Source organism: Cnephaeus nilssonii (assembly GCF_951640355.1).
Source record: "Cnephaeus nilssonii genome assembly, chromosome: 14".
Taxonomy (NCBI): Eukaryota; Metazoa; Chordata; class Mammalia; order Chiroptera; family Vespertilionidae; genus Cnephaeus; species Cnephaeus nilssonii.
Window position 1 is genome coordinate 43,196,167 of NC_137085.1, and position 19,594 is coordinate 43,215,760.

At 39.4% G+C, this 19,594-nt stretch overlaps 1 protein-coding gene across 2 annotated transcripts in view; it reads right to left on the reverse strand.

The window, feature by feature from the left end:
• The window catches only part of SMC5 (structural maintenance of chromosomes 5), an 81,195-nt gene that overhangs the window by 55,812 nt on the left and 5,789 nt on the right, over positions 1-19,594 (reverse strand). For both annotated transcript variants that reach the window (XM_079790087.1, XM_079790086.1), the window contains exons 2-4: positions 17,769-17,910; positions 13,725-13,777; positions 2,014-2,176 (exon numbers count right to left, since the gene is read on the reverse strand). In XM_079790087.1, the coding sequence (XP_079646213.1) occupies positions 2,014-2,176; positions 13,725-13,777; positions 17,769-17,910 (358 nt within the window). The remainder of the gene's footprint in view (positions 1-2,013; positions 2,177-13,724; positions 13,778-17,768; positions 17,911-19,594) is intronic.

Sequence of the window (19,594 nt, forward strand, 5' to 3'; positions counted from 1 at the left end):
TGGAATATTACTTGGCCATAAAAAAGAAGGAATTCTTACCTTCTGAAATAAGATGACTGGACCTAGAGATTATTATGCTAAGTGAAATAAGCCAGACAGAGAAAGACAAGTACCATATGATTTCACTTATATGTAGAATCTAATGAAATAAATTAACAAAAAAGAAATACTCATAGACACAGAGAAAAGACAGACAGCTGTCAGAGGGAGAGGGAGTTGGGAGAATGGCAAAAAAGGTGAAGGGATTAAGAAACAAAAAACACAAACTCATAGACACAGGCAACAGTAAGGTGATTACCAGAGGGAAAAGGGTGGGGGAGGAGGTAAAAGAGGGGAAGGGGGGATAAATGGTGATGGAAGGAGACTTGACTTGGGTTTGTGAACGCACAATATAATATACAGATGACATATTACAGAATTGTACTCTTTGAAACCTATACTATTTTATTAACCAATGTCACCCCAATAAATTAAGTAAAAAATTTAAAAAATTCTATGTCATTATCTCCAGTTTCAGAGGTTTTTATACATATAATAAGCAGTTTGGGATAAGAGAAAATAGTCAAAATGATCATCTACCACACATCAATTGGAAGGTTAGAAGGTAAAAAAAAGAGGCAATTTTAAACATCTACTTTTGGAAATCACCTGACATCAGCTGATAAATGCTTTCAAATTTTAATTTTTACTTGATATAAACATGTAATCAAATCATCATTGTTTTTAAAGAAAAAATGAACTATAATCTAGTTACTATTACCAGGCAGCAGTAAAGATAAAGTTAAAAGGCATCTCATTTTAGCATTTAACATGCATTAGCAAGATGTTTTATTTTTACTAAAGAAAATAAAATATATAAAGGTATTACAAGGCATGCCTAAAGATTTCAGAATTTTAGTTTATCAAATATTTTATATAAAACCAATGATTAAATTGTTTAATAAAAATTAAACAGAAGCCTATAGCAATTCAAGCTACTCTTTGTACTTGAAAATAATACAACTTTACTTCCTGTACAATGCTCCATAACTTAGACTATTTATTAATTGAAATTTTCCAAATTACTAGAAATAAGATTATACCTTAAAACAGTGATTTTCAATCAGTGTGCCCCACTGGTGTACTGCAAGAATTTTTAAACATGTAATATCTGACTAAGTCAGGAGTACTTACCTCTTTCCCCCTAGACTGTCAAAAAAATGACAACAGCCAACACAACAATAGCCACACAGTGTGAATGAATCAAAATTTTCTCTATTTTTGTTGTCAGATTGGCAAAAAATATATTTTTTGGTGTGCCACAGAATTTTAGTAATTAATTTATGTGTCTTGAGAGGAAAAAGGTTGAAAATCGCTGCTGTAAGAAACTAGATGCTACCTTTCTTACAAAGAACTGTTAGCATTAAGACTGCTATGCTCAGTTTAAACAGTAATCTTTACATTCTTATCTCTCTCTCTCTCTCTCTCTCTCTCTCTCTCTCTCTCTCTCTCTCTCTATATATATATATATATATATATATATATATATATAAAAGCCCAAGCGACTGAACAACTGGTCAACCGGTCGCTATGATGCGCACTGACGACCAGGGGGAAGATGCTCAATGCAGGAGTTGCCCCCTGGTGGTCAGTGCACTCCCACAGTGGGAGCACTGCTCAGTTGACTGATGGGTGCCAGACACCAGGCTCATGGCTAGTAAGTGCAGCTGCAGCAGCATGAGCTTCTCCTGCCTCCGCAGCAGCACTACTGAACGGCAGCCGTGGTAGGCACGGTGGGGCTGGGATGAGCAGGAGCCGAGTGGTGCGGCACCAGCCCAGGCTCAGGCTCCTCCCCGGCCACCTGCTGCTTCGCACACTACTACATCCCCCGAGGGGCCCCGGATTGCGAGAGGGCGCAGGCCAGGCTGAGGGACCCCACTGGTGCACAAATCTGTGCACCAGGCCTCTAACATAGCATAAAAAGGAAACATTATATACAAAGCTTTCCTATCTTTACATTGAATTCTCTCATACCTGAGGTAGAAACTGGCAAAGATTGCCCACTTGAATATTTAAGGCCGCAACTTGCTCTTCTACTACTTTCTGGGTTGTCGATTTTTTGTTGATGAACCAAAAGGACTGATTTTTTGCCACATCAATCTCACGAGTAATTACAAGATTTCCAGAACTCCTGAACCTAGTTAAAAAATAATTTAAAAACATTTATATTCAAAATACATACATTATTTCAGAAATAAAATTTTCAAAATACTCTTGCACCAAAGGTTGCCGAACAGGGTTATTATAATAACTAGAGGCCCAGTGCATGATTGAATCATGCACGTGTAGAGTCCTCTACACGCTTTCGCTTTCGATCGCAGTGAAGCTGGGTGCCTGTCCACTGGTGCACCAGGCCTTTCAGAAGCCTCCGGCGGGGCGGAGGCTTCCGAAAGGCCTGGTGCCGGAGCGGACAGGCACCCAGCTCCCCCGCTTTTGATGGTCCGCAGCGGGACGTAAGCTCGCTGCCCCAGAGGCCCCTTCTGTTCCGCAGCACAGCCATGGCGCAGACGCTGAGCTCGCACCGCCACTGGCGACATGAGCTCAGCGTCCCGCCGGCCCAATCGGCTACCCCGGCCACCCCGAGTCCCGCCCCCTGCGCCTCCCTCTGGCCCAATCCTGGGCGTAGCGGAGTGATGGTAATTTACATGTTACCATTTTATTAGGTAGGATTTTTATTCCTTTTGATATTTTTGTCTATCTAGAGAAGAAAACTTTGACATTTATTAGTATTCTATCTAGAGAAGAAAACTTTGACATTTTATTAGTATTAACACATAATTTAGTACTCTTTTCAACATTCAAAATTATTTAAACAAAATAAAATTGAAATAAATTCCAATATTAATTCCCAAACACTGCCAGAGGATTCACTATCTGAAGTTATTTATCCTTTAATCATTATGCTATTCTCCAATCAGATTGCAATTCAAAATGGGTTGGTATATAAAAGCATGTAACAGTCAAACCTTGAAAATCCCTCTACTTGGGAAATGTATGAATGAAACCAATTCTTGCGTATGCATTTCCAGATATCAAAACTAGCCTGGGTCCATGGCTTCTCCTCATTATGTACTACACTATGAATTCAGAGGGCACTATATCACATGGCTATACAAGGACATTAAATGATAAAGAACCTAAAAGAAGGGTATTTACTTATTTCTTGCTTTTAGGAGTACTACTGCACCATACTTCCCATCTATTCATTCATCTTCTTCACTGGGAATCAGCAGCATGTGGTAGAAAGATAAATTATTGGTATCCAATAGCTATATGACAATTTATAAACATTGTATGTATAGATTATACTATAATCAGAACTCTCTAAATAGTAAGATTTTAGGACTTAAAAAATGTTGTTTTAAACTTCCACTTCCAGCAGAATGAATAATAAATTAGACTTTATAAAATCATCTTGCTACAAACACAACAAAAATTGATAGATAAAATACTAAAATACCTTCATAAATGCACTTATGAGTTAGCATGAAAGAAATGAGTTCTGGTCAAAATCCCAAGTAGGAACCCAGGAGTGAAAAAAAATGAAGTGGGTTTTCACCCTGAGGGCATTTGGCAAAAGAGTAATCTTGCACATTCATGATCTCACAGTAAAGGGGTATTGCAAATATAGCCCAGAGCTACAAAGGTAGACAGTCTAATTAAAACCATCCCCAAAGGCTATATACCCTCAGTGTAAGCGCAAACTAGAAATACACCTTCACTACCACACGGACAGCAAGGTAAATTGCCTGTCTTAAACTATGGCTTGAACTGTGAAACAAGCAAAAAAAAAAAAACCTCCACCAAAAGTTACTAACAAGTCAGTCTCAAACAGAGATGCACCTTGAAGTTAAATGACATGCCTACGAAGGTTAAAAAACCCTCACACTGAAAATACTATATATTGATTGAAAGTGTCCAATGGTCTGTGACAGAAGTTAATAAAAATTCTTTCTGTAGGAATCTACCTGAATCCTCAAAGAATTAACACAGATAAAGTTCAAAGATAAAGGGGCAACTCACTGGCTCACTGGAAACACACACACATACCAAAGCATCAAGAGTAAGAACTAGCAGAAATAGTAGAAAGTAGAATTACATTGGAATTAATGAACTCCAGAATAAAATACATAGGTTTACAGTATTTTAAGAAAATATTAAAAATATAAGCAGTAAACAAGAAGATCGGAGAAAAAACCCACACAAAATCCAAAGAGAAATGGACTTAGAATGCCACACAAAGACATAAAAAGAAGAAAAATGTGAAAGCTGTTAAGAGACATGGATGACTGAAACTGAGTAAAAAAGTCTAACATCTGTTTAATGAGTTCTAAAAGTGAGGGAAGACAGAATGGGTCATAGGCAATATTTGAAGATTTTATAAACAGATAAATTTTTCAAATCACAGGCTGAAGAATCTCATTAAATCCCAAACAAAATAAATAAAAAATAAACCCACACCTAAATATATAATGTAAAACTACAAAATACCAAAAACAGATATAATTTCAAAAACCTCCTGACAAAAAGAGAATTCCTATCAAAGAAACTACAATTAGGCTCATATGAGAAGACAATAAAATTAGCATGGGCTAAGAAAGAACCTATCAATGTAAAATTTTATATCTAGCAAATACAGCTTTCAAGATAAAGCAAAATTACATCATTTTCAGACAAAAACTAAGTGTTCCACTAGAAGATCCTCATTAAAAGGAACTTTGAAGAATGCCCTCTAGCAGAAAAAGATCCCAAAGGGAAGAATAAAAATGCAAGAAAGAGTGAAAAGCAAGGCAAAGAGAAAATGTGTGGGGTAATTCTAGACAAACACAGACAGTATAAACTAATAATAGGTATGTCTTTGAAGGGTTTAATAAGACAGAATTAAAACAGCATTAGTTCATAGATGTTATCTTGGCTGTAGAGATTCCCCGAGGAGCACATAGGGTCCCAGTTCCACACTCAGGTCCTCAACCTGGGCACAAGTGCCAGGAAGAGAAGTCTCCATAACAGCTGGCTGTGAAAACCAACATGGACTGCATCTGAGTGAGACAGAGATCTACTGGAGTCCCAGGCCTTCCTCTCGTGGGACCCATGAACAGACTTGCTCACTCACAGACTGACTTGCTCTGCAGTCCAGTGAGGGGCAGTAGCTTGAAGAGCACCAGGGACATATGGGGAGAAACAAAATTGACTGGCTTCAGGGAGAGGGCCAGGAGTGGGGATTGGAGTAAGGGTATATCTTTCCTAGGATGTAAATGCTGGCAGATACCATTACTCCTCTGTTAACCCCTTCTTCACCCAGCCAGCAAGTGCAGGCAGGCACCAAATCTGTGATCTCCATAAATCTGGTTAACACCATTTTCCCTGCCTGGTGTTAACCAGATTTATGGAGATCACAGATTTGGTGGAAAAGCTGTTGGAAGTGGCTTGGGCTGGTGCTTGAGTTTGGCTGTGGTCTTTTCCGATGGTCTTAGGCTCTACAGCATTGGTTCTCAACCTGTGGGTCATGACCCACAGGTTGAGAACCGCTAGCAGGGTTGCCTAAGACCATCGGAAAACACAGATATTTACATTACGATTCATTGACAGTAGCAAAATTACAGTTATGAAGTAGCAACGAAAATAATTTTATGGTTGGGGGTCACCACAACATGAGGAACTGTATTAACCTTTTGCACTCGGATGTCGAGTGTGACTCGACACGGTTAGCATCGGTAGCAGGAATTGAGAAAAAAGCAAGCGAGTGCAAAGGGTTAAAGGGTTGCGGCATTAAAAAGGTTGAGAACCACTGCTCTAGAACCAACAAACCCAGTGGCAAGTTTCACACCACACCAACGAGGTCCACAAACAACAACACCTGAAGGTGGATTCAGCTGGCACCAGAACCCCAGTAAAGTAACTCCCACTCCATGGAGTGAGCCCCCACACAACAGCTTGTCTGCTGTAGTCAAGGTGAACTGTCAGAACCAGTCAGCATGGACAATCCCACCCACTGATGTGCCAACAGCAATCAAGGCTCAACTACAAAAGGAAGACACACATATACAAGGGACACTCCTGGAGCAAAGGGCTCACATGAACAGGGAGACTGTGCCACTGGGCCTCATAGGACACCTACAACATAAGACCTCTACACAGACTGGGAAATGTAGATCTACCTAACACATACAAACACACACAGGGAATCAGCCAAAATGAGGAGACAAAGAAACATATCCAAATGAAAGAACAGACAAAACTGCAGAAGAAGAACTAAATGAAATGGAGTCAAACAATCTACCAGATACAGAGTTAAAAACAAAACAAAACTGTTTATAAGGATGCTCAATAAACTTAGGGGGGAAATAGATGAACTCAGTGAGAACCTCAACAAAGATATAGAAGCTATTAAGAATACATTAGAGGGAATAAACAGCAGATTACATGAAGCAGAGGACTGAATCAGGGATCTGAAAGACAAGGTAGCAGAAAACACCAAACCAAAATAGCAGAAAGATACAAGAATTTTTAAAAATAAGGACAGTTTAAAGGACCTCTAGGACAACATCAAATGTTACAGCAGTTGCATCATAGGAGAACCAGGAGGAGATGAGAGAGAGCAAGGGATTGAAAACCTATTTGAACAAATAATGAGAAAGAAATGAAATGGAGTTAAGGAAGGTAGAAAACTTCCCTATTCTGACAAAGGAAACAGACTTACAAGTCCAGAAAGCACAGAGTCCCAAACAAGATGAACTCAAAGAAGTCCACACCAAGACACATCACAATTAAAATCCCCAAAACTGAAGACAAAGAGAGAATCATAAAACTATCAAGAGAAAAGCAATTAGCTACATAAAAGGGAGCTCACATAAGACTATCAGCTGCAAAAACCTACAACAAAGATTACTCAGCAAAGATATCATTGGAATTGAAGGAGAGAAAAGAGATTCCCAGATAAGGAAAAGAAAAAAGGAGTTCATTACCACTGAACCAGTATTACAGAAAATGTTGAAGGGACTTCTTTAAGCAGAAAAGATAAAAAATATGATTAAAAAATATAAGAAAAAAATCATTGAAAACGTTAAATTCATAGTAAAGGCAGTAGATCAACCAACTATAAACCTACTACAAAGGTTAAAAGGCAAAAGTAGAAAGATCATGTATAATTACAATAAGTTAACAGATACACAAACACACAAAAGAAGTAAAAAAAAAACCAACAAACAATGATAAAACATAAATCTGGGCAGAATGAATACAAAATTTTAGTAACTTTAGAATATGTTCAAAATTAAGCTACCATCAACTTAAAAACATCCAAATGGCAATAACTACAAACCTATCAACAAATTATTTCAAATGTAAACGGACTAAATACTCCAATCAACAGACACAGGGTTGCTGAACAGATTAAGAAAACCAAACAAAAAAACCAAGACCTGTACATATGCTTCCTTAATGAGACACACTTCAGATTGAAAGACATACATAGACTAAAAGTAAAGGGATGTAAAAAAGATGCTTTGTGCAAGTGTAAATGAAAAATAGGCTGGGATAGCAATACTTGTATCAGATAAAACAGATTTTAAAACAAGGCCTGTGAAAGACAAAGAAGGGCATTTCATAATGATAAAGGAGTCAACCCAAGAAGAGGATATAACTCTAGTAAACATCCATGCTCCTAATGTAAGAGCACCTAAATATATAAAGCAAATATTGACAGACATAAAGGGAGAGATCAATAGCTATACAGTCATAGTAGGGGACTTTAACACCCCATTGACACCCAAGGATAGATTATCCAGACTTCTGTCTGGATCAAAAAGGAAACAACAGCCTTCAATGACACACTAGACCAGATGGATTTAATTGATATTTTTAGAACATTTCACTCAAAAGCAGTAGACTATACATTCTTTTCAAGTGCACATGGAAAAATTTTCAGGACCATGTTAGGCCCAAAATCAAGTTTCAATAAATTTAAAAGTAAAATCACATCAAGCATCTTTTCTGATCACATAGAATGAAACTAGAAATCAATTACAAGAAGAAAACTAGCCTTAACTTGTTTAGCTCAGTGGATAGAGCATCAGCCTGCAGACTGAAGGGTCCCAGGTTCGATTCTGGTCAAGGGCACATCCCTGGGTTTCGGGCTTGATCCCCAGTAGGGGATGTGCAGGAGGCAGTCAATTATTCGCTCTCATTATTGATGTTTCTATCTTTCTTTTCCTCTCCCTTCCTCTCTGAAATCAATAAAGATATATTAAAAAGAAAAAGAAAACAAACAAAAAAAAAAACACACACAAATACATGGAGGCTAAATAATGTGCTACTAAACAATGAATGGGGATAACAAGGAGATCAAAGAAAAAAACAAAAGATGCCTTGAGGCAAATGAAAATTAAAACATGACCCAAAAATGTGTAGGACAGAGCTAAAGCAGTTCTAAAAGGGAAATTTATAGCAATACAGCCTACCTCAAGAAAGCAAATATATCTCAAATAAACAATCTAACCTTATACCTAAAGGAACTAGAAAAACAACAACAAAGCCCAACATGAGTAGGAGGAAGGAAATAATAAAGATCAGAGTGGAAATAAATAAAATAGTCTAAAAAAATACAAAAGATCGATGAGCTTGCTGGTTCTTTGAAAAGATAAACAAAGTGAATAACCTAAAAGAAATTAATTAAATTTCTAGAAACATACGATCTTCCAAAGCTGAATCAGGTAGAAACAGAAAACCTGAACAGACTGATAACTACTTATGAAATTAAAACAGTAATAAAAAAAACTCCCAACAAACAAAAGCTATGAACCAGATGGCTTCACAGGTGAATTTTACCAAATATTCAAAGAATGAATATCTATCTATCCTTCTCAAACTATTCCAAAAAAATCGAAGTGGAGAGAAGGCTGCAAACTCATTTTACAAGGCCAACATTACCATGATACCAAAATCAAAGACACTATAAAAAAGAGGAAAATTATAGGCCAATATCCCTAATGAACAAAGATGTAAAACTCCTCAACAAAATATTAGCTAACCAAATTCAGCAATACATTAAAAAGATCCACACCATGATCAAGTAAAATTTATTCCCTGGATACAAGATTGGCTCAATATCCGCAAATCAATTATAATGTGATACACCACATAAACAAAATGAATAAAAATAATTTGATATCAATAGATGAAGAAAAGGCATTTGACAAAATCCAACATACATTTATGACAAAAACTCCCAGCAAACTGGGAATAGAGGAAACATACCTTAACATAATAAAGGCCATATTTGACAAATACACAACTAACATCAGAAGTCAACCCAGTTGACACCTTGATCTTGGGACTCTAACCTCCAGAATTTTGAGAAAATAAATTTCTGTTGTTTGAGCCATTCTGTGGTCCTATGGCAGCCCTAGCCAATTAATTCACTGGAAGAATTTTGAATGTGTTGCAGTCCAACCACAAGACCTGGCACAAAGCTTGTGTATAGGTACAACTGTGAGTAAATCCATGCCCCAGGTACCATGCTCCACATGTCTTGGTCATTTGGAGGTGTCCCCTGTGAGCTGACCTCCACCCTCCCTCCTGAGTCTCTTCTCCAGCTCTTCCTGCTACAATATCACTTATCCTTATGAATCCCAGGGATGGGAGTTCCTCTAAGTGGCATAAAGGTGGTGGCCAGGACATGAACAACACACCAGGAGGATCTAGTCATGGAACAATTGCAAGACCTGTGTAACAGGCAGGAGGGAGTTTCATGAAGGCAGATTTCTCAGATGTTGTCTTGATGATATCACCAAGCCACACAGAAGCCATGTAGGATCCAGCTCAGTGTGTGAAAAAACCCTGACCTAGAGGATTCTTGGGTGAAGAAAAACATTTTAGCCTTTTTGAAGTACCTCTGGTTACCTCAGATTGGCCCCGGTTTTCAGGCTTGACATCATGGGACCACTCCTTTTTTTTTTTTTTTGTAGGGCTGCCTGAGTTTGTGTTCACACAGTTTCTGAGCTTGACTATCAGGAGGCAGGAGCTATGAGGGAGGCTGAGGAGTGAGGGGACAAGGTCTTTGACTAGGGATGGGTTTTTTCCTGGCCACTAAGGTGGCGATCACTCATCATGGGTAAGGTGAGTTAGAAGTGGCCAGGCCCAGAGGGGCTCAAAGTATGTCCGAAGCTCCCATGGCACAGATATCCACAGTGGGATACCTCTGAAGGCTGAAGTACCCAATTTCTCTGGCTTGCCAGGGAGTAGTGGGCTTAAGTCAGACAGGCCTGGTTGTGACTCTTGCTTTGTTACTCTCTGGTTGAGAGGGCTAGAGCAAGTTATTTCAAATCTCTGAGTGACAACTTCCTCATTTATAAAATGGAGATAATGATACTAATTTCACACTGTGGCTGCATGGATTAAGTGAAAAAAAATATCCAAAGCATTTGACACATTTCAAAGGTCTTAAAAATAACAGCTGCTAAAACAAGCAAACAAACACAAACAAAGAAAAATAACAGCTGCTATTATTTCATACATCTTGGTTCTACTCAAAGCAAGAGTTTCTTTCCAAAAAGCACGAAATGTATGTTTTCATTGTTAATACTTGATCAAACTTTGATAATGTGTCCCTGCATAAAAGAGCATGGGGGGGGGGGGGATGGTCTAATGGTCATTTACTGCTTATACTATTCTTATAGAAATGCAAACAGAATTGTGATATCTGTGAATCTCTGAATCGCTCAAGGAAATTGAGTCACACGAGAGTTAAGGGAGGGGGCAATGTCTCATGTTTAAAATGGATAAAACTGTGCTTTCTTATTTCTCTGCCTTGTTAATGTTTAGATAGATGACACCAGATGAGGCAACCACTGAAGGTCTCAGGGCACTGCACTGACCTCTCAATGAGCCTTGTTGATACCCAAGATGTTAGTGTGGAAAGAAATCCAATGCTCCCTACTTGCGGGAAATCAAGAGACAGAGGAAGTAAAGGCAGTCAGCCAAAGCCATGCAGCCAGCGCCAAGGTACAGAGATACCTCCAAGACATTACCAGTTTCTTGGTGTGTGAAAAAATGAAAACAGCCCGAACCGGTTTGGCTCAGTGGATAGAGACGGCCTGCGGACTCAAGGGTCCCAGGTTCGATTCCGGTCAAGGGCATGTACCTTGGTTGCAGGCATATCCCCAGTAGGGAGTGTGTAGGATGCAGCTGATCGATGTTTCTCTCTCATCGATGTTTCTAACTCTCTATCCCTCTCCCTTCCTCTCTGTAAAAAAAATCAATAAAATATATTTAAAAAACAACAAAAAAAATGAAAACAAAAGATGACAACAAAAACCAGCCTTGCTGGCAGCCAGACTATGATGTATTCAACTGAACACAGACAATGCCTATTGAATAGAAACAATGTGCTACAAGGATCCTCCATATCCATCTACGTTTCAACAAGACAGAGAGGAAGCCACTCTGAAACCAAAAATGAGACTAAACATTTCCCTTTCCAACTCACAGGAGTCCTGCTTCCATATTAATGCTATCTACAGACCCACTTTCATCTTCCTGCCTGCTAGATCATTATGGATAAAACTAACCAATAATGAATGAATAATTAACTATCAAATTATAGAGACCTGATCATCTAATTGCCCACCCCCTTCTTTCAACAGACTGCAATCCAGAACAGCCCCTTCTTCCCAAACCCTTTCTTAGTCTCACCAGCACAAGCCCAGATCTTCTAAGAAGTCCCTCTCAACTCCTAGTACTGGGATGCCCTGGGTTTCTCTGGAGTCTCTCCTCTCTTGCTGCAGTGAGCCAAATAAACCTAACTTAAATTTTAAAAAAAAGTATTTGGGAGATGGAACTAAATACTGAGAGGAAAATTTTAACCTTAACAAAAGACTAAAAATTAGTACAATAAATATCCATTGGAAGAAATCAGTAAAAGAGCAAAGGAACCAAAGGTTTAAAGAAAAATTAGTAAAGATGATAGAAATTAATGAAATAGAAAACAATTATATAAGACAGAAACAATTGGCCCAGTTGGCATGACTCAGTGATTGAGGATCAACCTTCTAGAAGATCACAGTTTGATTCCCAGTCAGGGCACATGCCTGGGTTGAGGGCTCAATCCCCAGTGGGGGGCATGCAGGAGACAGATGATCAATGATTCTCTCTCATCATTGATGTTTCTATCTCTCTCTCCCTCTCCCTTCCTCTCTCTAAAATTAAAAAAAAGAAAAAAGAAATGGCTGCCAAGTGTGGTAAACTGATAACATCTAAGCTCGAGGAAAAAGAATACTATAATGAATAATTGATCTCTGTCATGAAGAAGGATATGGAAAATGGAGACTGAGGTGCCAAATACTTGCTATGCATGAGATTCACCTAATTATTAACAGCGGTTATTTCTAGAAGTAAAATTATATCAAGGCGGCCTTCATTTTCAACTTTATACACTTTTATATTGCATTTAACAAGCGTTACTTTCAAAATCAGCATGCACACACAGACATCTTAAATTTGTAAAAAATACTGCAACTTCATATTAAATGTTTAACAATGATATATTTCTATTTCATTATCTCCCATAAACTTATAATTTCCTTAACTACTTTTCCAAAAGGAAATTCTTATAATTCAGGTTTTAAAGATGCATTAAAAAACCTTATCGGGATTAAGTATTCTTGAAATTTTCCAATATTTATATCATAATATTATATTACTAGAGGCCCGGTGCACGAAATTCATGCACGGGAGGAGGGGTTGCCTCAGCCCAGCCTGCACCCTCTCCAATCTGGGACACTTTGGGGGATGTGTGAAACCAGCAGTCAGACATCCCTCTCACAATCCAGGATCGCTGGCTCCTAACTGCTCACCTGCCTGCCTGCCTGATCGCCCCGAACTGCCCCCCGCCCGCCGGCCTGGTTGCCCCCAACTGCCCCCCTCTGCCAGCCTGGTCGTCCCTAACTTGCCCCCCCTGCTGGCCTAGTCGCCCCTCACTGCCCCCCCTCCTGGTCACCCCTTACTGTCCCCCCGCCAGCCTGGTTGCCCTCAACTTCTCCCCTCTGCCAGCCTGGTCGCCCCTCACTGCACCCCTGCAAGCCTGGTCACCCCCAAATGCCCCCATCTGCTGGCCTGGTTGCCCCCAACTGTCCCCCTCCCCACCCCCCGCCAGCCTGGTCGCTCCCAACTGCCCCCCCCTCTGCCAGCCTGGTCGCCCCTCACTGCACCCCTGCTGGTCTGGTCACTCCCAAATACCCCTCCCTGCTGGCCTGTTTGCCCCCAACTGCCCCCCTCCCGCCAGCCTGGTCGCCCCCAACTGCCCCCCCCTGCTGGCCTGGTTGCCCCACACAGTCTGCTGTTCAGTCGTTTGGTTGTCCCTCACTAACTCCCCCCCGCCCCCTGCCAGCCTGGTCACCCCACGCAGCTTGCTGTTCAGTCGTTTGGTCGTCCTTCAATAACCACCCTGCCGGCCTGGTCGCCCCATGCAGCCTGCTGTTCAGTCATTTAGTTGTCCCTTACTAACCCCCCTGCTGGCCTTGTCACCCCACGCAGCCTGCTGTTCAGTCGTCCATCCAGTTATTTCGGTCATGACAGCCCCTGACTTTTTATATATTAGGACTATTCTTTTCTAAAGTCTTCAGGAGAGAATGAACATAAAATAAAAAAATTATAGGGAAAAAAGTGATTTTAGCACTTTTAACACTTACAATTCAATTTCAACCATGCCTTTGGAACATCCTCTCTTCACAAAAAAGCCAACCTAAGAAATAAAAAACAAACAAACAAAGTGAACTGTATGATGACATTCCCAGGTCAGGAGATCTAGAAATGTCATTATTATTTGTCAGATCAACATTCATTCAATAGCTTTTCTGTACGAAAAGCCCCTTCATTGTTCCCACTCACAAAAAGCAATAATAATATTAGTTACCATTTATTGGCAGCCTCTTACAAAGCTCCTAAGTGGTACAGAGCAAGGATCTAAACCCAGATAATCTGGCTCCAGAACCAGTGTCCTTAGCCACTATAACAAACACACTCTCAGAGAGAAGAAAGCAAGCCAGTGGGAAAACAGTTTCTATAGAATAATCACAAAGAAATATATACCCAATCTCATTACCATTGGAAACTTCAAAGGAGCTGCACGGATTAAATATTATTAACAACCACTCCAATATTACTTATCCTGTTATTAGTCAGGGCATAAGTGTCACTAAGTATTTTTTTGAAAAAAGAGCAATATACAGAATAAAAAAAACTTAAGTACAATGTACATAGACTATTTGAGCTAGTTTCTATATGTATATGAGCATAATCATGAAAACAGACCTTGGGCCTAAAAAAAAAATCAAATTGGTTCTTACATCAGACAATAAGACACATTGCAAACAATTATCTTTACAACTGAGTCCCAGGAAGATGAAAAAAAAAACTTGTTTGCACTGGCCAGTGCAGCTCAGTTAGTTGGAGCATTGTCCTGTGCACCACAGGGTCTCGGGTTTCAATTCCTGGTAGGAGCACATACCCAGGGTTTCTTTTATGAAATTAAGATCCCATCTATTGCTAAGAGTTTTTAACTCATAAATTACTGTGGAATTTAACTGAATACTTTTTCTCCATCAATTGAGATGATCATGCAGTTCTTTAAAACATGATATATTACGTTAATTTTTCTAATGTTCAATCAATCTCCCATGTGTTAAATAAATTCAATTTGGTCATAATGTATTATGCATTTTATGTATTCAATTCAGCAGGCTAAAGTTTCTCTCTCTCTCTCCTTTTTTGAGATTTTTGCCTCTATATTCATGCGTGAGACAGGCTTACAATATTTTTATTCTTTCCTTGACTGATTTTGGTACCTAGAGTCATCCTCTCTAATAAAATGGTAATATGCAAATTAACCATCACTCTGCTACATAAGCCATGCCCACCAGCCAAGCCACGCCCACCAGCCAATCAGGGCGAGTATGCAAATTAACCTCATCCAACATGGCTACAGCCACAGAGAGCAAGGTTTCCCAGGTAACAGAGCAAGCCAAGCTTTCCGATAGCTGTTGCAGGCCTAAGCCTCCACTCAAGCTATAAAGTTTCAATTATAGAAGGTAAACAAATTCAAACAAATGGCAGCAGAATGGAGCTTGAGAGAGCAGGCCAGGGTTGCCGGCGGCAACAGGGGAAGCAAAGCTTTCCGCACACCCTGGCCGGGCTCACCCGCTTAAGGCTACAAAGTTTCAATTGTAGAAGGTGAATTAACTGCCAGAGAAATGGCTGCCGCCCCGGAGGGAACAGCAGGCTTGGCTCCGCTCCAGGCTACAAAGTTTCAATTGTAGAAGGAAAATAAATTCCAGATACCAGTGCCTCTGCTTGGGTTGCCAGGGGGCGTGGCCGGCCTGCAAACCACCACAGGCCCCTCGCTCAGGCCGCCCCACGCCCCAAGGGAACCCCACCCTGATCCAGGACACCCTTCAGGGCAAACCAGCTGGCCCCCACCCCTGTACCAGGCCTCTATCCTATCTAATAAAAGAGTAATATACAGATTGATCATCACTGCAACACACAATATAGCTGCCCCCATGTGGTCAAAGATCCTGCCCCCATGTGGACACAAGATGGCCACCACAAGATGGCCAGCAGGGGAGGGCAGTTGGGAGGCACCCGGCCTGCAAGGGAGGGCAGTTGGAGGTGATCAACCCTGCAGGAGAGGGCAGTTAGGGGTGACCAGGCTGGCAGAGGAGGGAAGTTGGGGGCAAACAGGCTGGCAGGGGAGCAGTTAAGCATCAACCAGGCTGGCAGCGGAGTGGTTAGGGGGTGATCAGGCTGGCAGGCAGAAGCGGTTAGGGGCAATCAGGAAGGCAGGCAGGCAAGCAGTTGGGAGCCAGCAGTCCTGGATTGTGAGAGGAATGTCCGACTGCCCGGATCGGGCCTAAACGGGCAGTCAGACATCCCTCCAGGAGTCCCAGATTGGAGAGGGTACAGGTTGGGCTGAGGGACAACCCCCCGCCATGCACGAATTTCGTGCACCGGGCTTCTAGTATACTATACATAAGAAATTATTGCTGTTGAACTAACCCATAAATATCTGGTGTTCTGAGAAAAATGCAACAGCTCATTTATTTTTTCTAGTTAGAGTCAGCTTCGGTAATTTATTTAGTTGTAGAAACCTACATATTCACTTTTTAAAAATTTAACATCTATTGGCATAAAATTGTCAATATTCTCTTATAATCTTTTAACTCTCTGCTGCATTCTGATAATGCCCCAGTGGTAATTATCAGGGCAGTTCATGAATATTCTGGTTCTCCAAGCCCATGGTAGAATTGCTTTTGCTCATTTTTTCTGATACAAGTTGTGGCTTTTTGACTTCTTAGCCTAGGTACCTGAGTGACCACAAAGAGCCTACAAATAGTAAGGGCAAGAATTAACCTTTTGTATTTTCAAGCCACTTAAATTTGGGGGTTGTTTGGATCACAATGTTATATACCAACTATTACTTTTATTCATTCCTTTATATTTTGTTCTTTACCTACCCCCTCCACTTTACTTTCTCAAAAGTTACTAATTTCATTAGTCTTTTGAAACCAGGTTTTGGTTTTGTGGTACTTATATCATTGTTCATCTTTTATTAATTTGCTCTTATTTTTCAATTACCATTAATAATTTTCTTTGACCTGTGTATTATTTTTTAATTCCAAACAAATTGAAAAAATTTAATTATCTTATTATTGTTTCTCTCTTAATAGCATTGTGGTCAGAGAATATGGTCTGTGTGGTAAAAATTACTTGATATTTTTGATATTTGCTTTATGGCTCAGTAGATGGTTTTTAGAAATGTACTATTTGTACTTAAAAAAAAAAGAACGTACCCTTTCCAATTGTTGAGTATAGCATTTATAACATGACCACTGATTAAAGCTTAATTATTGATCTCTACAGGGGTACGGCATTTTATTACACTGCAGATAATGCATTTTATTATTTTTTTAACAAACTGAAGTTCTGTGGCAACCCTGTGTTGAGCAAGTCTATCTATGCCAAAAATACTATGATTTGCTAAACGCTCATATGCCTGGAGATATTATTAACTGTGACCACTCTAAACTAAAATTACAATTTATGATATTTAGGCCATATAGGTTATATGAATTCTGGCCCCAAACATGTATTAAGGCCTATGGTTAAGAATTCATTGGAAGAGTTTTTCTCTCTAGTATATTCAGAGTTAACAATGAGAAGAGTAAGCAACCCCACTGTCCCATTCTGACAGTGTGTTTTCTGTGCTACACATAGTACTCGGCTTCTAGTTTTATCTTCTAGCCCTTTCCCACCACCTTCAGGGCTCCCTATCCCATGGATCTAATTCAAAGCCAGGCTTTAAGGTAGAAGGTAAGCAAATAACCCTAGGGAAACACTTCTAGAGCTTGCTTAAGTTTGCAGATCCATACTATTTTGTTTCGCCCTGGTAAATTACCTCACCTTTCTACAAGCCCAGGAATACATTTAAAAAAAATTTTTTTTAACACTATCTAAGAATTGCAAGTATTGTATACTTGGAGAATTTTCTCCATCGATAGCCTAAAATATTTCTAGAAATGGCAATATCCTTCCAGCTTCTCTACCTGCCAACTTCATTCTTTAAATTTAAGCACTACACTTTTGCTACACCCAAGAAACTGAAATGTAGAAATGAATTTCTTACTAAAGCAAGTCACCACTTTGAAATTTTTTAAAAAGTACTTATGTTAACTCACCTTATCAGCCCGTCCCATGAAAGCAGGTTTGCCTGCTAATCCAAGGCAAATGGCACACACAATGCTGGACTTCCCCGTTCCATTAGCTCCAATAATCATATTCAAGTGGGGTCCAGGGCACACTTCACAGATATCATATGTTCTAAATTATAAAGAGGTGAAATTACTAAGCAGAGAAGAAGTGAAGAATATTTTCTTTGCAAAAGCATTTTTTCTTGCTTTACATTATCATCATCTATAGGTTTAAATTCCTTTAAAGCCAGCTAATCTTACAAATTTAATGTTATTTATAGGCTGTTAATAAACTAGAGGGAAAAAATCTATTAATGGGAAAAAAAATGAAAAAGCCAATCTAAACAACATAAACAAACAAACAAAACAGAAAGACACAGATACAGAGAACAAACTGATGGTTGCCAGACTGAGTGTTGGGTTGGAGGCTTGGTGAAAAAGGTGAAGGGAATAAGAATACAATTGGTAGTTACAGAACAGTCATAGGGATGTCAAGTACAGAATATGGAATATAATCAATATTGTAATAACTATGTAATGGTGCCAGATGGGTACATGAAATATCGAGGACCCCTTTGTAAAGTCTATGACTGTCTAACCCAGGGGTCCTCAAACTTTTTAAACAGGGACCCAGTTCACTGTCCCTCAGACCGTTGGAGGGCCGGACTATAGTTTAAAAGAAACTATGAACAAATTCCTATGCACACTGCACATATCTTATTTTGAAGTAAAAAAAACAAAACGGCAAAAACACCCGCATGTGGCCCGCGGACCGTAGTTTGAGGACGCCTGGTCTAACCACTATACTATACATCTGAAACTAATCTATAATAATAAAAGCATTATATGCTAATTAGACCAGACGTCCGAAGCCGGGTCTGTGAGGGAAGCCCAGGTCTTGAGTGCCTGCCGGTGGCCGGAGGGAAGCCCAAGTCCTGGGTGTCAGAGGGAAGCCAGTGCCAGCAGCTGGGGGAAGGAAGGCCTACTCTTGCACAAATTTCGTGGCCTCTAGTATAAAATAATACTGAATGTAATTGAATAATAAAATTTAAAAACTAAATAAAATGAAAATATCATTAGGAAAATAGATTTCGTATGCCTGTTTCAACTATAATTCTGTTTGAGTAAAGCAAAGCTTGATATTATTTATTTTTTAACAATTATAATACATGAAAGAATACATCAAAGCTACTATACAAATAATTTTTAAAAATGTTATGTAAGAGAAGCTATGGCTCATATGTAAGCTGTAGATTTTACATTTCATTTGTTTTAAACTAAAATGCTTAACAGTAACTTTATATATCCTAATATTTGAAATAATCCAATCAAATTGTTTTTATTCTTATTAGAAAACTGAAGATATATATCAACCTTATGGTTTCATTTTATTATTAATTTTAAAAAATTACATCCATTTTCCTTGAATATGCTGCCAGAGATTCACCCAAGGATGCATAGTCCATGTTCAAATAGAACTTATTCCTATGGGAGGAAACAAGAATGCATCAACACCAAGTACTTCTGTAATATTCCCTTGTACCAGAAAGCTGCATGCTTTCCAGCACTCTACCTACATCTATAGCATCTAATCCTTATTAGTGGCCAGGGACAGCTATGGCAAAATGTGAAGCTAACTCTGACTCAGATATTTTCCTAGCTTATCTCTGAATACCCTGAATTAAACCCCATAAATAACATCCTGTTCCCACAACTAATTCTCCAAGAATAAATGTTTTACCTCCTACTAATCTACTAAATATAGTGTGGGGCAAAAGTAGGTTTACAGTTGTTCTTATGGAAAACAATAATTA